Source organism: Mytilus californianus, unplaced genomic scaffold (assembly GCF_021869535.1).
Source record: "Mytilus californianus isolate M0D057914Y unplaced genomic scaffold, xbMytCali1.0.p SCAF_3, whole genome shotgun sequence".
NCBI classification, from domain to species: domain Eukaryota; kingdom Metazoa; phylum Mollusca; class Bivalvia; order Mytilida; family Mytilidae; genus Mytilus; species Mytilus californianus.
In genome coordinates, this window is record NW_026262679.1 from 94212571 (window position 1) to 94235234 (window position 22664).

The window sequence follows — 22664 nt, forward strand, 5'->3', positions numbered from 1 at the left end:
CATTTCAATATTAAAAAAGAATCAAGATTTAGTTTTCGTTGTGGGAGTTCTGAGCCTTTTATTAGCCGCATGGAATTACCTGAGGATCACACACATGTTTCATTGCACCAACACACGTTATGTAACAATTGTTACGTCACATGATTTTTCAGAATTATTGTTTTCTTTATTTTAAGTATCAGCATCATCCATGTTTGAAGGTGTAAGGGTATTTCAATAATTCAAAAATTTACTATTCATAGCCATTCATGTCCCCAAGAGGACAAAAGATGTATCACTTACGCATATGAAAATTGTAAATGAGTTAACCATCTACTGAAGACAAATTGTCTATCTATATATGGATATAAATCCATATGAGTGATAAGGCTATTGAGAGCCTGTAGTCTAGTTGTTCATTGTTCTGAAGGTCATCCCACACTTACCCAACACAGTATTCGTGCCAAATACTACTACTAGGGGTGTGTTTAACGACCTTTACTACCCATGAGGGTCTAGCACGGTCGGAAAGACAAAATGACATGACTGTAAGCAATATCTGTTTAACGGGGTCATTGTTTTAGTAGATCTCCTGTCAATGAATGAGATGATTTTTTTAAAAGGTTGACGATGGACAAATGATGCCAAAATATCACACTGTACAAAACAATAAATAATAAATCATCTGAAAAGTACGGGATTTACTTTCCGACCACCTTCTGAAAATTACTCGAACACTTTACAATATTTTTATATTTAGTCATTTCATATGATGTAAAGATTGAAATGCACGTTTTAGACTCAATTTCATTTACTAGTATATGTAAATGTAACATGGAAATAGTAATTACTCTAAATTCCCACACCATCATCACGTAGACTGCGTACTTATACATGAATAACCCACACAGTCTGCCTATAAATGCTTACATCCACTACATTTGAACTTTAGTGGATAGTTGTCTCATTGGCAATCAAACCACATCTCCTTATTTTTTTATAAACACAACTAACCTCACTCCCTCATTTAAATAAACCATATACTTTTATTATAGCAGTTATATTTGGGATAGTTTTGGATAGCCTAGTCAAACAAGCTCTTTGTACATCTATAAGTTACCTGTTTGAAGCCTCTATACATTATCTGGAGTTCTTTACGGGAAAATTTTGACTTCTCACACAATGAATCGATAGCTTCTGGCTTGTATCTAACAATCTGAACCTCGAATTCGTTGTCATCACCACCTAAAAAGAATGTTTAAAATGTTCAGGTGTTATACATGTCTTCCTAAATCTTCTAATTAAATTCGCCTTTTCAGATGTCGTATTTGTATTATTTTTATATATGCCGAAAGATCATAGCTCAAAACTGTAGTTTCAAAAGATTTCGGCAACTTTTAAACTGACATCATCAGATATTTTGGCAATATAGAATCGTGTATAAGCATTAAAATAAAGATTAAATCTAACCCACTGGACTGTCATCATTTTCAGCTTTGAGCCAGTGAGGAAAATGTGTAATGTTAGGATGAAGCATTTAGATTTGTGAGTTAAGCAGCAAGCTTGACACTTATTAAAGATAATATTGTTTCACCTGAAGGAAGGTCAAAATAATGACAACTTGTACAAAAAGTAGGTGAAATTATAATGTTTACAAACAATTTGTATTATACTAATATAAATAAAAACTGTCACGTCTTGCGCAAGAGAAAATATAAATAAAAACACTGAAGATAACCAATGAGTTTGCAATAATCTACATATTGTTGGTACATGTATTCGTCATCAAATAATGTAATGACAAAATAAATGCATGGTACTGTAAAATTCATTGCGGTTTCAATTGAAGCATCTGGGAAGTACCAGTGACGTAACGAATGGTGACGTTGCTGCGGTGTATACTACACTAGTATGTACAATGTATATATATAAAAAAAAAATGTTGCTAAGGTCTTTAATAAGATCATACAGTCTTTACAGTATAATTGATTTATCTCAAAATTTGTTAAAATTCGAATTTTGACTCCGTGACTAAAACACAATTTATAGATAATTTGCCATACCAGTACTCTTTGTATCTGGTGATCTATTGTTGAGCGTTTCAAACCTTTCTTAATTTTTGTTTTTGTAGAGATCGCAAAACAAATGTCGTAATGGAATAAGCACACTTGCTATAACTAGAAACAGTGAGCTTCAATCGATGGAATAAAAACACTTTAATTTGGCTATACTAAAAAAGTTATTTCCAAATTTTTTATTGTGTAGTCGATATGTCATCGTCTAACAATCTATTTCATGTCTCATAATTGATCAATATGACGAAATTGTATCAGTTAAAACGTTCAACAGATGTGTATCACAAACTAGTATGGAAGACAAAAAACCTAGTACAATTATTGAATTATTAAGTAATAAACCCCGGGAAAAATCCACCAAAGGCTTTAATCAATGACACCATCATAATTGGATACAAAAATTGTCAGAGAAAAATAACATATTGTTATTTGCCCTGTATGGTGGTATGATTAATCACAAAACGTACTATTGATATAGAAAATAACCCTCTATATTATTTTCTGATATTACAATCATTGGCTGTTCTATTCAAATTAATTCAGCATTATGATTTTTGACATACGATTTTGTTGTAGGAAGTATTGCTTATAGTAGATTGTAATATAGCATGACAACTACAGCAAAATGCATTACAGCAAATTGTTTTACTTTGTCTTTGAGACATACAAGTACTATTGTTATTCGTGTTAGTTGTATTAAATTTCCGAAATTGAAATAAAAATTCAGTTGTCAAAAAGTTCCATTATTATCTAGTCTAAGATACAATTGTAAAATATTTCTTTTAGGATTCTTTTGTTTTTGTGAGAAACACACTATTCAGTGATAAGCCACATGTATGGCCTGTCTTTGAGACATACAAGTACTATTGTTATTCGTGTTAGTTGTATTAAATTTCCGAAAATGAAATAAAAATTCAGTTGTCAAAAAGTTCCATTATTATCTAGTCTAAGATACAATTGTATATTATTTTTTTTTATTATTTATTTTCATTTATAAGACTTTTTAAGGTTGTATAGGCTATGATGTCATAAACGTACATTATTGATGTGTTTATATGTTCAATCGGGAAAATATTTCTTTTTGGATTCTTTTGTTTTTTGTGAGAAACACACTATTCAGTGATAAGCCACATGTATGGCCTGTCTACGGTTCTTTGGAACCAATATTATGTTTACGGGTAAAAGACATAAGACAAACCAATGAGCGGCTAGGTTCCTTATTAAAATCCCAATCCTGTAAAAATAATTTTACTAGACCGATCAGAAGATAAACTTGTTTTGGCTCCGGACAAGAAACACACTTCATCAAAGCATTTCTTAAAAAAAATAGAGAGTTTCCCAAATAGGACGTTTTAAGGATCTATCAAAAAGAAACACTGACTGTAAGTTAATATAAAGAGTTCATATAAAAATCAGTAGATGTGGTATGATCGCCAATGACACAACTATCAGTAAAAATCCAAATGACGTAGATATACATCTACCTATTAATAAGTATCACCGTACGGCCTTCAATAGATAGCAAAACCTTTACCTTAAAGTTAGATATTAAAGGCAACGACATGACAAAATGTGAAACATTTCAAACAAACATTTCAAACTAACTGTTGGATTTATGACAGAACAATAAATGAAAAACAATTATGGAAGACAGCAACCAACAATGTCGGGGTTAAAGATTTTGACATTCACATTGTAATTCCAGTACACATGATAGTTTGACAGAATATGAAGCACTCCGTTCCTTTGTCAACTCATTTAACCCGAGTTGTTCTCTTCGTTTTTTAAAGCAATCTTATGTTTACTTCATAAAATGCATTTACGTACTGTGTTTGCTTTCAGGGAAAACAGATCTTTCGATCTTTTCCCCTGCTTCTTATGCTTTCTTATGCTTTCTTATGCTTCTTATGCTTTCTTATGCTTTCTTGTGCTTCTTATGCTTTCTTTACTTAAAGCCGTCACAGAAACTACTGTTGCCATAAATAATACAATAATTGTTCTAATCTATTCTGTTTACGAAGATAATTGGCTGCAAGGTCTAATTGGAGGGAAGGTATTAGAAATAAGATGTATAAATTGGGATAATAACATTATTTTTTTAAGACAGCCCAGGTTATCGATTTTCCATTATTTAAAATCCCCCATCAATAAGAAGTGACAAATAAAAATACAGAATGCAGACATCCTTTTATAGGGAATCTTTGACAGATGATCTTATTCAATACATCCTGTAAAAATTGAATTATATATTATCATGTTGTCATGGCATAATCAGCTTGAACAGAAGAATTAGCTGAGGGAATATAGAACAGCTATCTGTTCTACCATCCAGTAATCAGAGACTGCATTCTGGGATTCTAAAATGACCAATTGCTTGCATATCATCTTTAAATAATAGCTATAAAAGTATTTCGGATAGTCATTTTTGTTGTTTGTTTGAGGACAAAACAAGACTGTTCACCTCTATCATCAACTAAAATTGGCAGATAACTGATTTGAAAACCAAATCATCAAGCGGAAGCGAATTTGGCTAAAAATGTGATGGTCACCTGCCTTCATTCGTTTTAATTTTCAAGAACACTTCATTTGATTCGTATATTGACAGATTTTTTAAATAAGAAATAAAAGGTTATTCCATTTTGAATTTGAGAGTAAAATTTTGAGCACAAAACTTTGACAGAAATTATCGAGTGAAATGAAAGCAGTATCATGCCACGTGAAATCAATTATTTACGTCATATAACTGAAAATGGCAAATGTATGCAGTATGGGTTTGGTCATTGTCGAAGGCCGTACGGTGACCTTTAGTTGTAAACTTCTATGTCATTTGGTCTCTGGTAGAGAGATGTCTCAATGACAATGATACCTCATCTTCTTTTTTTTTGTATATGAAGAAGTTGATTTCCTAAAAAATAGCCCATAAAAAAATTATCAAACATTATTGTACATGTATATCATTGGATAAATGGTATATATTTATATGTAGATCAACTATCCATATTTACACTTTTTTCAAATGAATAAAATTCGCGATTTTTTAAAGCACGTTCCCGATTTGATTAGTTAGGAAGACGGAGCTAATAGTTGTTTCATCTTTGATTGCTTTCATATGGCATGTGTTGTTTTCATACGAAAATGAAAGCATATGATATGATAGAACCAAATGATTCGTCTTTCAGACAATAAAAAATCAGCATTTGTATGAATTGAATACCTAATCATAAGAAATAATATGTACAAAATTGCGTTGTCTGTCATTGTTTCTTGTGTACAATTATTAGCTTAAATCAGGTATTCGTATTTTTTTCTCTTTTGTACTATTTCAACTTTTTTCTTGTGCCTTTTTAACACCTTAGTTTACGATATGTGTTTTGCTCTATGTTTAAAGCCGTACGGTGACTGGTAGCTTTTGACATCCTTGTCCTTATTCTTTTGAGGAAAGCTGTTTCATTGGCAATCATACCACAACCCTTTATTTAGTTACCGCAATACATATATAACATATAGGGCATTTTTTTGTAAAGGTCCTGAATATCCATTTAATTTCTTAAACAGTCATATTTTTATTAAAAACGTTTGAATTGTTTCATATGTCGGGGCCTTTTATAGCTGACTATACGGCATGGGTTTTTCTCATTGTTGAAGGTCGTACGCTGGCCGACCTATAATTGCTTATATCCATTTGAACTGAATTGTTTCATTGGCAACCATACCACTTCTCCTTATTTTAATATAGGCTTCCATAATCATCATCTTTTTGAAAAGTGAGGAAAGTTAACCTCTGCTGAAGCTGTTATTTTGTGCTTCACTGAGTCTTTAGAGGAAAGTAGTCATTGTTATTTTCTACAGCCGTGTTTTTGTCTCTTTTTTTTTCTACTGTCATTTGTAAAATAGGTCTTACTTTTATAAATTTTGACTTGGATGGAGAGTTGTCTCATTGGCACTCATACCACATCTTCTTATATCTACTTGGTATCTTCTTATCCTTTTAAATTAGATTACTGCACCAATAATAAGGGCCTTGATTGCTTATCCTTTCGATAGAGCCTCCGGGTGAATTCACATTTACAGCTGGATGGATTTATTATTTCGTTTTGAATGGTTTTCGATGTTTGCTAAATATGCCCTTTGTTATCTTCAGAGTTTTGCCTCAAATCAAATATATTTTGTCATATAAACATTGTGACAAAGTACAAATAAAATAAGTTTCATATAATATAGATGAAAATTCACATAACTATACAATCGTATTAATCCTGTATATATTCCAAAGTCTACTGTCCTCAGTTCTAATGACTTTTTAATGTAGGACGTTTATTTATTTATTTGTGATGGTGTTGATGGATCTAAAGCAAACAAAGATTGATCAGGGGCTCTTTCCACAAATAATCTTACGACTAAAATGTATCGTAAGTTATACTGAAATGTTCATAACTTACGAGTATTTTTTTTCGTAAGATTTTTTGTGAAATGAGTTGCTGCAGGATTGTATCTCTCCATATCACTAAAAAAAGTTGTTTTTCTGATCAAAAATTATTAAAAAATGCTTTTCATCTTCTATTACTAATAATAACAAAAATATTTTTTGCAATGATTATTAAAACAGAATGTTGCAATCTCATGACATAATTTAATGCATGTAAGTTATAACTTGTAATGTGTTATTTTGTTATATTTCTTTGATCTCTTTCTACGATAACATTCTCATAGTAAACATAGTGTTTGTGTGTGACTGAGACGTTACTCAATCAGTTATTTGTCTACGGAAATGATACATAATTATTTGGATAATTAACAAAATATAATATTAAGATAATAAATATGTAATAAACAAAAATTCTCGATGAAAAATACAATGTGTTATATTTTTAGTGGTTACATGGATAATTTGAGCTAATGGGTTACTGCATCTAATCCGTTTATTTCATTACAAATGTAGCATAACGTGTAACTATGTATAATATATAAAAAAAAAACAGTTAAAGTTGGTAAAACCACTAAACCTGTTTACGATTCTTATTGTTTTTCTGGTTAAATGTTTTGTGAATTATAATCAACATTAACTTTTATTTAAATAATATATAAAAATTATCATATAAATTATCAAAACAATTGTCAAAGTGACTTTCATCAGAGCTTGTTAAAATTTGTATACAAATATAACACGTGTAAATAATGAAAATCTAAATTTGCAAAAAGGTGATGGTATGTGCGTTCGTCAGTATATGTACTGACTTAAGTGTACGAGACAGCTTATCATGACTAGCATATAGGTTCAACTAAGTTTTATTTTTGGTGCATTTAATACATGCATTCTATAAAAAAAGTTATTGGCGCAAACCGTTATTGGCGCAACTATATTATTTTGCAAATCAACGATAAATTGGCGCAATGCGTAGAACGAATAAATAAAGCAAGACTTAGTAACACTTATAGCAAAGTAGCCGTATGACACAAAGACAAACCACAACAAGCACACCCATGATCCGAGTAGTTTGATTTGATACAGACACAAACTAGGGTGTGATTAAACCAGTTTTTACGTTCTTACAAACCTCCCCCTTTGTCTAACTTGCCGTAAAGCAAGTACGTTGTATAACACACAATAAAAAAAACTGAAATTCATTAAATTTGAAAATGAGGAACAAAATCTGCTCCCTAAGATAGCCACAGCTGTTGGCTGAATATATTGCCGCTCAAGAAAGCAGGACAAAAAACATTCGCCATTCCTAATAGATTTCATGAAGTTTTCTCGTCAAATTAATTTGAAAATTGTACTATTTGTGAGAGGCCAGAAAGTATTCCGTATTGTCAGACTGACGGAAAGAAACCATCATTTTAACTTAATTAGCTAGTATACCACGCATGTAAGCCTTGTCGTTGAAAGATGTAAGATAGTTCTGATTTGGTTTTAACCAAGCATCTGCCAAACATATTTAAATGTTTTGTTTTTATTATTCTTCTTATATATATGAAATGTTAACAAAATGACAGTCTTACCTGAATCTAAAACTTTGTCGTATACTGCTCCCATAGTTGTTGCTATTCCACCAGGATTATTTCTCTAAACATTTTGAGTACATTTTGCTGATCTTTTACAATTAACTCATTTTAATTAGTTCCCTTGATAGTCCGTACAACATAAAAATAAGGAAGAAAAGCTGATTAAAACAGAGCTTCCATGAAAATCTGATTTGCCACGATTGAAAATCCTGATTTATTTGTTTATACTGTTCTAGAGCACCGTTCCGCCTGCTGCAGTTAGTTATTCAAAATCAACCTACGGAATCTAAATGAATTGATTACAAATCCGGAAAACAGATACACGGCCTCAAATTTCCGTTTTAAGTTAGATATATGATTTAACATAAAATCTATAAATCGAGCTCGCATTCATGAACACAAAATTATAACTGTCTTACGTTCCCTTCGGTCATGTTAAATCCCAAAAAGCTTTTTCTGTGTTAAAGGAATGAAGCGATGGTTATAGATTTTTCTTACGGGAAATGATTAGATATACAACCTAGCTATTTCTATGAACTGTAAGACCTATCGTTGCTAAACAGATGGATTTGTTGAAATACACACATGCAACACATGAAAATAACGACTTGTTTTTAACAAGTGAACACGTTTAGTGATACGTAAAAACGTTAACGGGTGCGTTCGGAATTCTGCTTTGATGATACATCATTATCAATTATTAGGATGACATTACGAGCTGTAGATGCGAAGTTGATGTCTATTCTAATGGAAATTCTTGTTATGTAAATATGTATATGAAAGAAGAAAATCAAAGCGCTCATTGATCTATGGATATATTGCCCTTATCTGAAAATGAAAAATCATATCGATCAGAAAGATCTTTTTAATGGGGAAAATCAAGTTATATTGGTGCTTCAAATTTTGTAATTTTGTATTTATCATTGATTTTTTTATATTCAATACGGATGTAGGAAGGAGAATTAGATATTCCACAGAGAAATAATTGACACTAAATACCTAAATACAATTATCTATTTGACATCTGAAACTTGGTTGTTATATACAATTTGCTATGGAATAATATTTATTCTATAGTAAATCTGAGTTCACATGGTAATTGAATAACCATTATAATATGATTATTATATATTTAACTAAAGGCATTGAGCAGGAATATCTGCAAATTTACCTGTAATATATCTTACTTAGAAACCAATTTTATATTAAATTGTCCTCTGATGCACATTTATTATCTTATATTTTTGTGGCAAATTAAAAAGAAGAGGCGGAAGATACCACAGGAGAAACAAAACTCAGAAGTCGAAAATAGACAGACAAAATCATATTAAAAAAAGAAACACGACATAAACATAGGCAACAATCACCAATACATTACATAAAAAACTAAAGACTTAGCAACACGAACCATACAAACAACCAAGGGTGATATCAGGTGCTCCGGATAGGTAAAAGTCTAAATTGTTTCTGAAGTCACATTTGAAATATTAATTCCGTTGAAAAAATGTCTGTTTATAGCCTTAGTATTACATAAGAAACTTTTAAAAGCACTAGGTTTTTTCCATGTTCTGAATAGTCGTTCCTTTGGCAAACTTGACTTTTGACGGGTGTTGTTGTTCAGTTTAGGTATAGTGTATTATAATCGATCAGGATAATAATTATGTCCAACTTTAAGCATATGTGGCATTAAGGATTCAAATATCAATTAAATACACGTTTTTAAACAGTAATAAATTTTATTTGAGGATGAGAATCTTATACGAATATATGAAATCTAAAATGATTTAAGTTACAGTGTAAGAAGAGCTTTACAAAACAAGAAAAAAGTCAACTTTAAATTATCAAAGGGTTTGCAGTTTTAGGTTTTGAAAAAATTATCAAAAATTATTCACATATATAGTATGATTATAGTGACTGTTTAAAACGACTCGCGAGAGTAACAAAACATTGACTTCTTAGGAGAGGACAAAAGTACGCTTGAAGTGGTATGGAGTAGTTGGTAATAAATTAAGTAAAATGTACCATTTGTGATACATTCTATCTGGTTCTCTCCCTTGACTCATACTGGTATCCGAGTCAAACAGATAAAAATACAGGCAACCAGTCTACTTTCTATCAACATTTCTGGATATATCTCACCCGGGAAACTTTAAGTTAGTTCATAACCCCATGTAAAAGCTAAAGAAGCATGAATACAGGAGGTACTGTACATGTATAACCAGAAATAGATCTAAAAGAACCAAAAACATTATATGGTCGTGACTGGTCCTTCTGTTGTATAAAATACTTTTTATTTACATGCGACTGTTCTAAAAGTTAGTTCCATCGACATTTTCAAATAGATCAAAATAGTAGAACGTATATTTTCGATTTCTTCAATACTTTATCAAATTTTTGGTAAAATGTCAATAAGATAAGTATTAATGATTTGGTGCATCCGAAGAACATTTTAGATCTACATTCATTATTTCAGTGCAGATAATATTAAGAACCTTCATAGAAACAAACTTTCATAATTTTAACTTACATGTTCCTTTTTCAGCTCAATGCATTATCTATAAAAGCTCAAAATCATATTAAGGATGAATATTTTATGTTACAGGCTTTTTATATTGCAATATTTCGCATAGTTATTCAAAATATTTAACGAGTTATGAGGTTAAGAAAATCAATAGGGACATCTATGAAAAGGCAATAGTATGCAGTTAATACTATTTAATTGAAAATCAGATTACTCGTTTAGAACGAATTGTACATTTATATTGCCTCTTTGAATAATTCTGAAGATAGATGAATACTGTTAGTAAAATTTCAAATGACAATGTGCTAGTCTTTAAAGTGCTTCCATGACTGATTTGATCACTAGCTAAAAAAGAAAATCGATGAGTGTGTTCTAATGCATAAAACAAAAATGATTTTAGATAAATCGATAAATTTAAAAACAGTTAATATGAGGACGAAGTCATTTGAAATGACTAAGAAAAGCAATCAAAAGAAAAGTAAATATAAAAAAATCAATAATCTAGTATCTCTGTATACGTGAGAGCACCTCTATATACTGAAAAAGTAGCTTGTCAGGAAGACATTATGTGTTTAATTTCATTTTTCTTTCTTTTTCTCGAGTTCTTTAGATTATTTCTGTGATGCCTTTTAAATAAATATCAGCAAAAATTGTATTTTTCTGTAATCAGTTATAATATAAAATAACAAGAACATGTATTTGATAGATGTGCGTTTTTAATTTACATGACCAAATTCATTTTAATTTCATGTCTGTTACGGTTTTACTTAAAATGCATACGGAAACCTCTGGTACATCATATTTTACATGATCATGTATCATTTTCATCAAAGGGTACCTAGTATTTCATTCCCCGAATATTGTACTGCTTCAATTTCAGCGTTGAAAGTATATTATCAATGGGTGTATTTTTTTTTCTTTAGTATTAACATTTAATCACATTAAAACAACACTGGGGATTCCAAGAGTGAAGTAAATAGAAGTTGTTAGCAATCTTTATTCATCTTTCGTAATAACAATTCCTTGCAAATGGATGCATACGAACCAAACCTGAATCGTTCACATGTTTCGTCTAACTTAGACTAACACTTGAGTGCCGGAGGTCGTGAGTTCGAACCACGGCATAGTCAAACCAAAGACAGTAAAGATTGATATTTGCTCCTTCTCCTCTAATCACGCGGTATTTAGCAGTAAGAGCAAAGACTGGTCGGCTCGGAATCAGAAAAATGTGTCCGGCTAGGGTGATATGTTCTTTTGCGGACTATTACCTTGTAACCTAGCACCTTGAAAATCATCGTGTCGGACTCAGGGGCGTTGCTACCCGGAAGCATGACAGCACGTGCATCCACGTCGTTTTCACCAAAAAAAAAAAAAAAAAGAAGAGAGAAAGAGAAGGGGGACAAAGTTTACTTATAGGAATTGGTCTCTCTATGTATGTATTTTAAAAACTACACAAAGAATAAAAGCAAGAATAAACATGCAGCAAAATTTTTAGTCCTGTAAGACATGTATGTGTACGGTAAATACATACAACTGGTGTCATTGAAACATAGTGGAACTTTTTATATTACGGACATGTTTAGAAAAACAGCTACATAATTGTCGGTACCACCACCATAACGTATACTAGCCTTGAGTGCAAAATACAACATATAATCCCTTTAGGGTTAACAAAAAAACTTGAACATTATTATTTTCCGCTTCCCCCCAAAGCACACATCTTACTAGAACGAAGACTCTTCAACTCGTATCGATCCGGGAATAACGTCTGTTATCTTGTGAAGTAGTTCAAAAATTGACCAAGTATGTAGGTCTTGACAACACGAATACTTCATTTTCACATCACGTCAACGTATTCTCGTTCTGGTGTGCATTTAATATTTGCTACTGGACATTAATAACCATTCAATCAATCAATAGTTTCCGTAAACTAATAGACGAGAAGTTGGAACTGCTGTTATTATAAAAAAAAGTACACATTTCCAGTACATGTAATACGTTTTTTTTATTTATTTTACAAAAAACATCTTGTATACTGAACTATTTGGTCATTCAATTTTATAATGAATTTTCTGTCCGAGTCGGACACCAAACTTTTAATACATGTATCTTCACTGTTATCATCTAGATATTGCAATACAACTTGTCGAATGCATATGTATTTGTTAATTAGCTGGATAATTAACAAACGCAGATCATGAAAAGATCGTGATCAAAGTACCATTCCCTCTGAAAAAGTTCCTTAATTTCAACTTCGAGAATTCCTAACTGCGTAAAATAAGAAATTCCTATCTCTCTCTTGTAGAGTTTACCCACAGAATTTTTAAACATCAAAATACATATGTTCAGCAAAATATTGGAGAATGTGTCCACCAAGTATTTGGTATCCAAAGATGTTTATGCTAACAAATTCCACATATAGTATTGTGTTTATGTTTATTGTTTGTTTTTTTATCCATCTACTTTGCTCAATACACATACTAGCATATGGAACAAACCTCCGTGATTTTAAAAGCTCTCATGGCGTACAAAAAACGCAAACGACAATGTTTAGTCTTCATTCGACTCGAAGTTAAACAAATAGTTGACCAAAAAACCACAACAAAAATATACAAGTTTTATTACGGTTGTGATTGTTTTGAAACGCTATATATGCGGATTTTCCGGGGGCTTTGCCCCCTGGTCCCCAGGGCTGTGCCCTGGACCTATGGGGGGGCCTTAGGCGGCCCCCAGACCCCTCGCCCTTTGGTTTGTGATTCCACTTCATTAAGAAGGTAGCTACGCCCCTGTCGGTCTAGAACGAAGAAGGGTTAGCATTTCTATCGCATTAGCATGTTCTCGGCCTGAATATGCATTCGATTTTCCGCTGGACGTCAAACAGCCATCCATCCAATCATCTATCTGTTTTAGGCCATTAAGTTGCTGTGTATGACGATTTAAACACATACTCAACGACCGTTATACATGTTCATCAAAGGATTTGACTCCAATCGGTAAGTTAGAATAAAGAAAGTCAGTCTTGAGACAATTTGGAAAAGAAAATATCCACCATAATCATCAATCTCGATGTGTCGTAATACCTGCTTCTCAGATAAACAGCATCCCATGGGGATCATTTTTGTTTGTGTATGTGTTTCAAAATGTGCTTTGCCAAATAGTATGAAAATATGAAGCATTGAATAAATATTGGCGACGGATGAATCAAATCACGGTGGCATGACTCAAAATTAGAAATGTTCAATTAATAAAATAAACAAAATATAAAGTAAGACTCATTATTATTTATCCACATTGGACATCACATATTTGGTCCATTTGTATGTACTACACTGTAAAAATTGTGCTTAGAATTTAAACGTGTTGCAAGACTTATGTGCTTAGGAAAGTGTTTAATTTCTAAACATAAAAAAATAAACATGTTTTGGCTCTCAGCACTTCGCAATAAACATGTTTTGGCTCTCAGCACTTTTCAATAAACATGTTGCTGTGCTAAACATGTTTAGCTACTTTGTCAAGTATATAAAGCTAAACGTGTTTAAATTCTAAGCACTTTCAATATTTAGACACTTTCCTAAACACGTTTAGAATTACAACACATTTAGGCCGAATACGGCATTCATATCACGTGCTAATTTTTGAGCGGGAAGAAGAAACAAAGAACCCGAAGTCAAAGGCCACGCTGTTTACTTCTGACCATAACTGACCGTAACTTGACTGTTTCAGAAAGGTAAGGAGTTATGATTATACTGTCTTTTATTTTGTACTGCCAATTTTAAATGATTATTGACAGTTATAAGCATTATTTACAAGTACACTACCGTATAGTCAATGCAGGAGAGAAAAGGGGGTACCATCCCACGAAACAAGTGCTTGTAAGAGCTTTAAGTGTTCAAACTATCTTGTGTATAGATGATACGAGTTGTTTAATGTTCTATCATGCAAGTTTGCATTTATTTTTTTATTTATATATGTTCTTGGAAAGGAGTTTGTGAGGATAATTTTCGTTCGGTACTCCTCGGCAGATTATAATGGAACATGAAGGGTAGCGGAATCTGCCGAGTCTTATCAGGATGAGGTGCATCATTCGCAAATCCAGTGTCATATCGAGTTCATTGTTTTCGTAAGCACTTCCGATATGCACAATCAACATTTCCTCAAAATAAATAGAAAGATGCTTGTTTATTTCAATAGTTATAAGCGGTTGTGATTTTTTTATAATTTTATTGATATGTATTGTTTTATTCTAGATGAGAGAAGTGCAGAGGAAATCATCATCTGTCTTGGCAGTAAAAGAGGAGATAAAGAACAGTAGCAAATATGCTGCTAGGTAAGAATCAAAAGTGTATTTGATTTTAAAAATGCCAATATATATTTGATCAAATGAATAATATTAAGCATGAATAGAAGTTTTATATTAAAAAATATCAATTGATTCATCAGTAATCATATGTTTTTATACCACGGTCCTAATGTTGTTATCTGGATCTTAAATCATGCTTTTACTTTTTGGTGTTGTAGTTCGTATTCTTATATTTTTAGATTAATTCTACTTAGTTGCTTATCAATATTTTTCTATATTTCAGGCCATTAACCAGCAGTTGGGTACTCAGAAAGGAGAAGCTCTTATTGACCTGTAAAATGAAAACAGGACATTTTCAAATTGTTTTGTTGTAGGGATGGGGTACAAGTAGAAGATTGGTCAATATTATGTACATGTACCTTGATAAGAATTTATTTTTGATTGTGTTCAATGATAAACTGGAAATAAATGATAACATAAATTCCTTTGTTTTATATGTTGTAATTTTGTTTTTAAAGCTAGAATTAGTATAATGATAATTTCATTTCAAAAGTTCTAGACTGTTTTACGAATATTTGAAATGAAGAAAAAATGCAATAGTCGAATGACGTGAATTGAATTAAAGAAAAAACTCAATGAGATTGAAAAGGTATAGGTCACATTCAATTTGATATGGAAATTCCAGTTTCTTAGTTTGATGCATTGGCTCCTTTTTGTGATGGTATGAACACCTGTTTTATTGAGAGCTATCATACGTTTTACAGTCAAGCCTTCCGGAATATTAGTTTAATTGGGGCCTTATGAAGTAACGGCTTCTCACAATAAAATGATAAAAAAATTTCTTCACGACCCTTTATGTTCTAAACATGTTTACATTCAAAACACTTCACAGCTAAACGTGTTTCCAGACAAAACACTTCTCAGCTAAACATGTTTCCAGATACAACAATTCACAGCTAAACATGTTTACAGTCTAAGCACTTTTTAGCTAAACGTGTTTCTAGTCTAAACGCTTTACAGCTAAACATGTTTACAGTCTTAGCACTTTATAGCTTGACACGTTTAGGCTGTTAGCACATTAAATATTAAACATGTTTAGATTTAAAACATGTCAAAAATCGGTTTCATAAATGTGTTTAGGAAAGTGTTTAGGCTCTAAACACATTTTTTAGAGTGTAAGCTAACGGCTAAAATTTTGTGCTTGCATCAAAATGATAGCACAGTACAAATCCGACCATCATGTTTAAAGTATATGTGTAAGGTTAACAATATGGTCCGTCATTACAGTATTCACCATCATACATCCCGCTCTATTATTCCTCAGCTAGACACAATAATCAATCTGTCTTGAAGTGTCATTTAATCTGAAGCTGTTGACCACTATCTTGAATGATCTCGGTAGAATTTATGTTGTAGACGATAATGTATACGATAAGAAGCAATGTTCCTGTCATTCGTAAGATATTTGATCATTTTCAAGAGACAAATGTTATTTTGGACACTAGCTATATTGTGTTTTACATCAAAGCAATTTGATGAAACTGAAGACAATAATGATGTACTGTTTACTTTCCATGGAAACAAAATTACGCACTAAGACAACAGATATTTGGGCAGTGTTTTCTTTGTTAAAATAAAAATCTCTTAGAAAATCTCTCTCTCCTTTATTCACACAATCTCTCTCATTCATTTACTCGCTCATTATCTCTTTCCTGCATTTCATCCCTCTCTCTCTCTCTCTCTCTCACACACACTTGTTCACACACTCACTCACTCACTCACTCACTCTACATTTCACTTGTTCACATACTCAGTTATTTATTCTCATTTTCACTCGACCATTCAATCAATCTCTATCCTACCCACTACTTCTCTCATTCTCCCGTTCATCCACTCAAACATTCATTCGGTCACTCATTTACTCCCCGCTTACTCACTTTTCCGTCCAATCTAATTTCCGTTCACTTACTCTCACTCAAAGTTCACTTTATTTCTTTCATACTCACCCTTCCTTCCTTTCACTCACTCACTCTTCCGTCCACTTATTATCTCACTCTTACATTCACCGTCCCACTCGCCCACTCTTTCATTCACGCTATTTATTTCCTACTCACTCACTCACTCATCCGTTCATTCAGAACTCTCCAATAAATTCACTTACTCGTTCGCTGACTTATTTGCTTAATCTCTCTCCCTCTCCTCTTCACTCAATGTGTCTTTTGTTCACTCACTCAATCATTTTCATATTCAATCATTGTCCCACTTACTCACCCGTTTTTCACTTTCACTCAAAAACCCACTTTATATTTCTCACACTCACTGTGTCGTTCACTCGTTCACTCTCCCTCCTACTCACTCGTCCATTCATTCACACAACATATCTTCCACTCACCAGAACATTTATTCACTCGTTCATATGAATAAGAAGATTTGGTATGAGTGCCAATGAGACAATTCTCCATCCAAGTCACAATGTATAAAAAGTATTTCATGTCCAAAGTTTTTTTAATATTTATTTGCTGACTTTTTGTTTTAAAACGGTTGTATGTTTGTCTTTTCGTCTTTTGACGGTTATTTGACATGACGTTGACAGTTTGACTTATGGGTTTGAATATGTCTTTAATATTTCGAAATTTTAGAAATCCGTTGGCTACGTAATGATTAATACTTTAGTTTGGGAGAACATAATTTATTTATTGGTTTTAATTATACTTTTTTTTATATCGGTGTTTTGCGTCTATTGTTTTTGTGTTAGTTATTTTTGTGTGCTTTAAACCGATGTATTGAGTTAGTTTGCGACTGGTTTTATAGTTCTTATGTTGTGCTGTTACACCACTGTCCTACATGGTTTATGTCTGTCATATTTGTTTTTCGTTATTTGTATTGTTATAAATTATGCCGTTATTTATACAGGGGCGTAGCTGCCGTCAGGCACTTTAGGCACGTGCCTACACATAATTTTTTCACAAACAACATTATCTGTAGATGCACGCCAGGGAAGTCGTCACTCTCTTTAATTATCGAATGTCATGTGTACACTAGTCTATCATCCTTAGTGAATGGAGTATTGAATAGAATTGTATGTCATCATATTCCCCCTTATATAGAAACAATAAACTAGAACTTTGGTTCAGATCATTTCACTTCTATTAACAAATACTTGAATGAACCTCAACTTAGACACATGATTTTTTTTAATTAGTTGTTGTTGGCTTTCAAATAGCTTTCCACTTGGTCTTCATCCGACCTACAGTAAAACCCTTGCCAAAGTTTGGCGTCCATTTGGCTGTGCAGCATGTATAAATACGCAGTCACGTCTGGTCAGAATGGGGACGTTAAATCCGATGCCTAGTGTAGAGAGAATGCCATGATCTCTGCACGTTAAGAAACTTGCAACAACTTTTTGAGGGGTTCGTAGGTGGTTTACTGAAAGGCAAAATGTCTGTTCCTATCCAATAAACCCTCATTTTCCAATGCATGGCGTTTCCAAATTTCCAAACCTTCGTCCTGGACGACCCTTATTACAGGACCTAGCTACCTGTTGTATTTATTGTAAATTTGTTTTTGTCCTGAACATGCATGAACTATTTGCCACTGGACGTTTATCAATCAATCAATCAATCAACTAGCTTTCAGTAGCTTCGAGTACTCTCAGATCTACGTGTAATGACCATAAGTATTAAAATTCCTAAGCAGGTAGGGATTTTACAGTACAGGATATAAGGAAATATGAATTTCTTGAATTTTGTTCGATAGTATGAATAGAACAGAATTTCTGCATGAGGCATCGACTGTGTGTGTATGTGTTTGTGTAGCCAGGGGACGGTGAAGGTTTCTTTTAAATGTAGGATCGTCAATATGTACTATCAATTGACATATATATCAATTATCCTAAATCAGAAAAGAATAGATATGAAAATACTGAACAGGTTGTGCAGCTTAATAAAGGGCTACGCTGATCCACGCTGGGCAATGCATATTGTAAATATTTTTTTTTTTTTAAATATATTATTTTCCGATTGTACTGCCGGTTAATTCATCAGTCAGATGTAATTGCAGAATTATGTATATTATTATTTCTTCGGAATTCTTTTCATGTATATTATCATGATAAAATGACCAGTTTTCATGTTTTTTTATACACAAAATTTTGCAACTAAAATGCTGCAAACCGTTTTCCGTCGGGGGACTTCGCCCCCTAAACCCCCTACCAGGGCTCATTTGTGCCTACATTTTATTTAATAACCCCTGGTTAATTCTCTCGTTTGAATTGTTTCACATTTTGCATGTCGGGACCGTTTATACCTGATTGTACGGTATGGATTTTTTCATGGTCGACGGTCATACGGTGACCTATAATATACACGTATTGACTGGTTATGAGGGTAATAGCAAGTGTGTTGTCCCTTAGATACTAACTATTGCTCAAGGCGAAGCCGAGGGCAATAGTTCGTTTCAAAGGGACAACACACTTGCTATTACACTCATAACCAGTCAGTAAGTGTTTTATTATACAGAACAAAACAACATTCTAAAAAGACTACATACATCACTTGAAAAAAAAAAACAAATAGTCACATAAACATGAACAAGGTGAACTATCAGTTTTTTGTTGTTTTTTTTGCTCGTGTGGTATTTGTCAATATTTTATTTACTGTAATCAAGATCAGGAATCCTTGTGTAAAAATTCCCGTGCATATAATAAACGCTAGCCATCATATATTATCGTACACCAAAGCAATCCCAGATTATGAAGACGACAACACCCCCATACCATACATTGGTTATGGTTTACTTTTTCTTTTTTAGTTGCTTCTTGTAAGTAATATATTAATTTGAAATAACGATGACAGACACATACAGATTATACCGTTTGCGATGTTTCAGAGTATAACGTCGCCAAGCGCACAAATCCAAGCGGAATAGTCAATGACGTCGTTGTTGTCCAATGAAAATTCAGTATGAAAAAGTACGGGAAATATGTTTATTAAACTAGACCGGGATAATAGTCTTTGAAACTTTTGACTGGCAAAAAGTCTGTGGAATGAAATAGCACAAATATTTCATTCTTTTTTTGTATAGAAAAAACATACGGAGGTATAATAATTACTCTTGTCCAACGTCATTTGCACTCTGGTGGATAGTTGTCTCACTTATAGATTACCTTAGCCGTATTTGGCACAACTTTTTGAATTTTTGGGTCCTCAATGCTCTTCAACTTTGTACTTGTTTGGCTTAATAATTATTTTGACCTGGGCGTCACTGATGAGTCTTATGTAGACGAAACGCGCGTCTGGCGTATTAAATTATAATCCTGGTACCTTTGATAACTAATTACAATCGTACCACATCTCCTTATTATTATAACTATATTCCCGTGTTTGCATAAAAGTATAACAAAAATACCGAACTCCAAGGCGAATTCAAAAATGGGAAGTCCATGAAAACATACATAAATCAAACGTTATCAACCACCGGAATAAGTGAAAAACATCTGTTATTTCTCTGACCAAAAACAGTCATTTTCCAGTGGGAATCGTGAATTAAACATGGTTTAATTGGTTGAAGGCCGTACGGTTGCCTATAATTGCTTACATCTACTCCATTTGAACTTTGGTGGATAGTTGTCTCATTGGCAATCATACCACATCTCTTTATTTTTATATACAAATAAACCTAACTAAGACTCCAACAAAAAAAATTGTTGTAGTTATTAAAATTTATATTAAAAACCTTTCCATTTAAAAAATTAAAAGTTATATTAAAATTTATATTCAATGTATCAGTACTTAATAAATCTTTTCATCAAATGAGACTACGACTGCTGTTTGAATATAGTACAAGTAACATTGTATTTTTTGTTGTGTAAGGAAAATATGAAAAGTCAGGAATTTTGACGTCTTTTTACGAAGGGAGTATGTACATGAATTTCGATTTTTCAAATCTACATTTTATGACACGTTTAATATGTTATAGATCATCATACGTATTTAAGGACATACGATACAGTTACAGGGGAGATAATGACGTCGCTAACGTAAAATTTTATTTTTCACGACGTCAAACTGTGACAGATCGGGTAAAGATGCATTTTTCGACTGATTTTTATCATTCAGACTGATCTAACTTGAAAACAAGTTCATGGAACCCTCGTTTTAAAAATGACTTTTGGCTTTATTATGTATGAAGATTATTTGTGCCAATTTTTATGAACAATTCACCGATGATTTTTTTTTAATTAGATAAAATATACAGGAAAAATGCCGTGTTTTTACTAAAGTCATGAAAATGTTATAAAAACGAATTATTTCCAAAGCATTGTTATACAAATTCTAAGCACTCTTGTGTAGAAAAGATATTCCGAATGTTGTTACAAAAATCCGCTTGCGTTTATCTTTTGAAACAAAAAAGTTCGGTATGTCTTTCTAAAGGACAGAAATGTCCAAGAAACCAAAATTTCGAGTAAATGTCTAAAATTTCGACCCAATTTATCTCTAAAAGAAGCGCATGAAGGTATATTTTTTATTACATATTTGAATTGACTAGGTGAAAAATAGCTTGTATGCAAATTTTCGTAAAAAATTCACCGTGCGATCGAAACTGTATCGTATGCCTTTAAAGGTTTTTTTACTGTCGTATAACACACCGAATGGTTTCAGGATTGATCAAATGAAAGACAATTTTTGTTGGAAATTTGTTACAAGTTGATATTAATTCATGGCAAACTACCTTAACGAAATACATGAGAATGTGCTGATTTCATATAATCACATTTCCGTGAAATAGAGGTCAGACAAAACCGTTATTTGACATTAAATTAAAAAAAAAACTCACATCAAAATGTACATGCGCATAAAGTTTATAGTTGATGTGACAACAGGTTGATGGTAAACATATTTTTCCGATACGGAACAGACTGACGAACGGACGGACAAACAAACCAAAAAATTATAATGCCCCCTCCCCTACTATCGTAGGCGGGGCCTAAAGTTTTGTAAGTGACATTCAGTAACATAGAATACCCTTGCTGTGGAACCGTAGAGCATATGGTCCTTAATATATTAATTTCGTAATTTTGGACCATCGACCGCACATTATCAAAAATGTCATATGTACAGGTGAAAGACCCATAAAGACTACGGTTATTCAGCTAAGCATGCAAACAAAATAACTGTAAGTAATGAGAAATGAAGTCATATAAACTTGTAGTTGATAAAATATAATATTTAAAGAAGTCAAAGATATACGGTTATTTTTTTTATCAGGTACTAGACTGTAATTGATTTAGACAACCTGATGGATGTTCTTGAGTCCGAACAACTTTTTTTTCAGAAATGACCCGACTGTTTATATGTATTAATAAAACTGATATGCTTTTCATATTTTTGTCTTTTTGGTTCTTGGTTTCCTTGACATACATACCATATCTCCTTGTTTTATGGGAGCCTCGATGGCCAGTTTGTCTAATTATTTCATCTGCTGCATCATGTCGGCACTGAGGTAGTGTGTTCGAACCCCGCACGTGGCAAGTGCGTTCGTCTCAATCTTATATATAATTGACTAGGATTTTCTATGACATCTCTGTTGCGCGTACCGATTTGACCGTATTAGTGCTGATTTCATTACATCATATACTACGTTGCTATACAATAAATTATTAAAGCTGATTCTGATTTTAAAAATACACAAAAAATCAAATACAAAAATATGTAAAAGGAATTCATGTCGTCAACAGAAATCGCCTGATGGTTGATCAGGAGTATATCATCTAAATTTGATTTGAGAC

The 22664-nt window shown here is 32.5% G+C and overlaps 1 protein-coding gene across 1 annotated transcript in view; it reads right to left on the reverse strand.

Annotated features, from left to right (window-relative positions):
* The window catches only part of LOC127735475 (Kv channel-interacting protein 4-like), a 43852-nt gene extending 35070 nt beyond the window's left edge, over window positions 1-8782 (reverse strand). Inside the window, exons 1-2 of the mRNA XM_052245644.1 lie at window positions 8055-8782; window positions 1100-1224 (exon numbers count right to left, since the gene is read on the reverse strand). Of these exons, the coding sequence (XP_052101604.1) occupies window positions 1100-1224; window positions 8055-8088 (159 nt within the window). The 5' untranslated portion in view covers window positions 8089-8782. The remainder of the gene's footprint in view (window positions 1-1099; window positions 1225-8054) is intronic.
* Between the last annotated feature and the right edge of the window lie 13882 nt (window positions 8783-22664).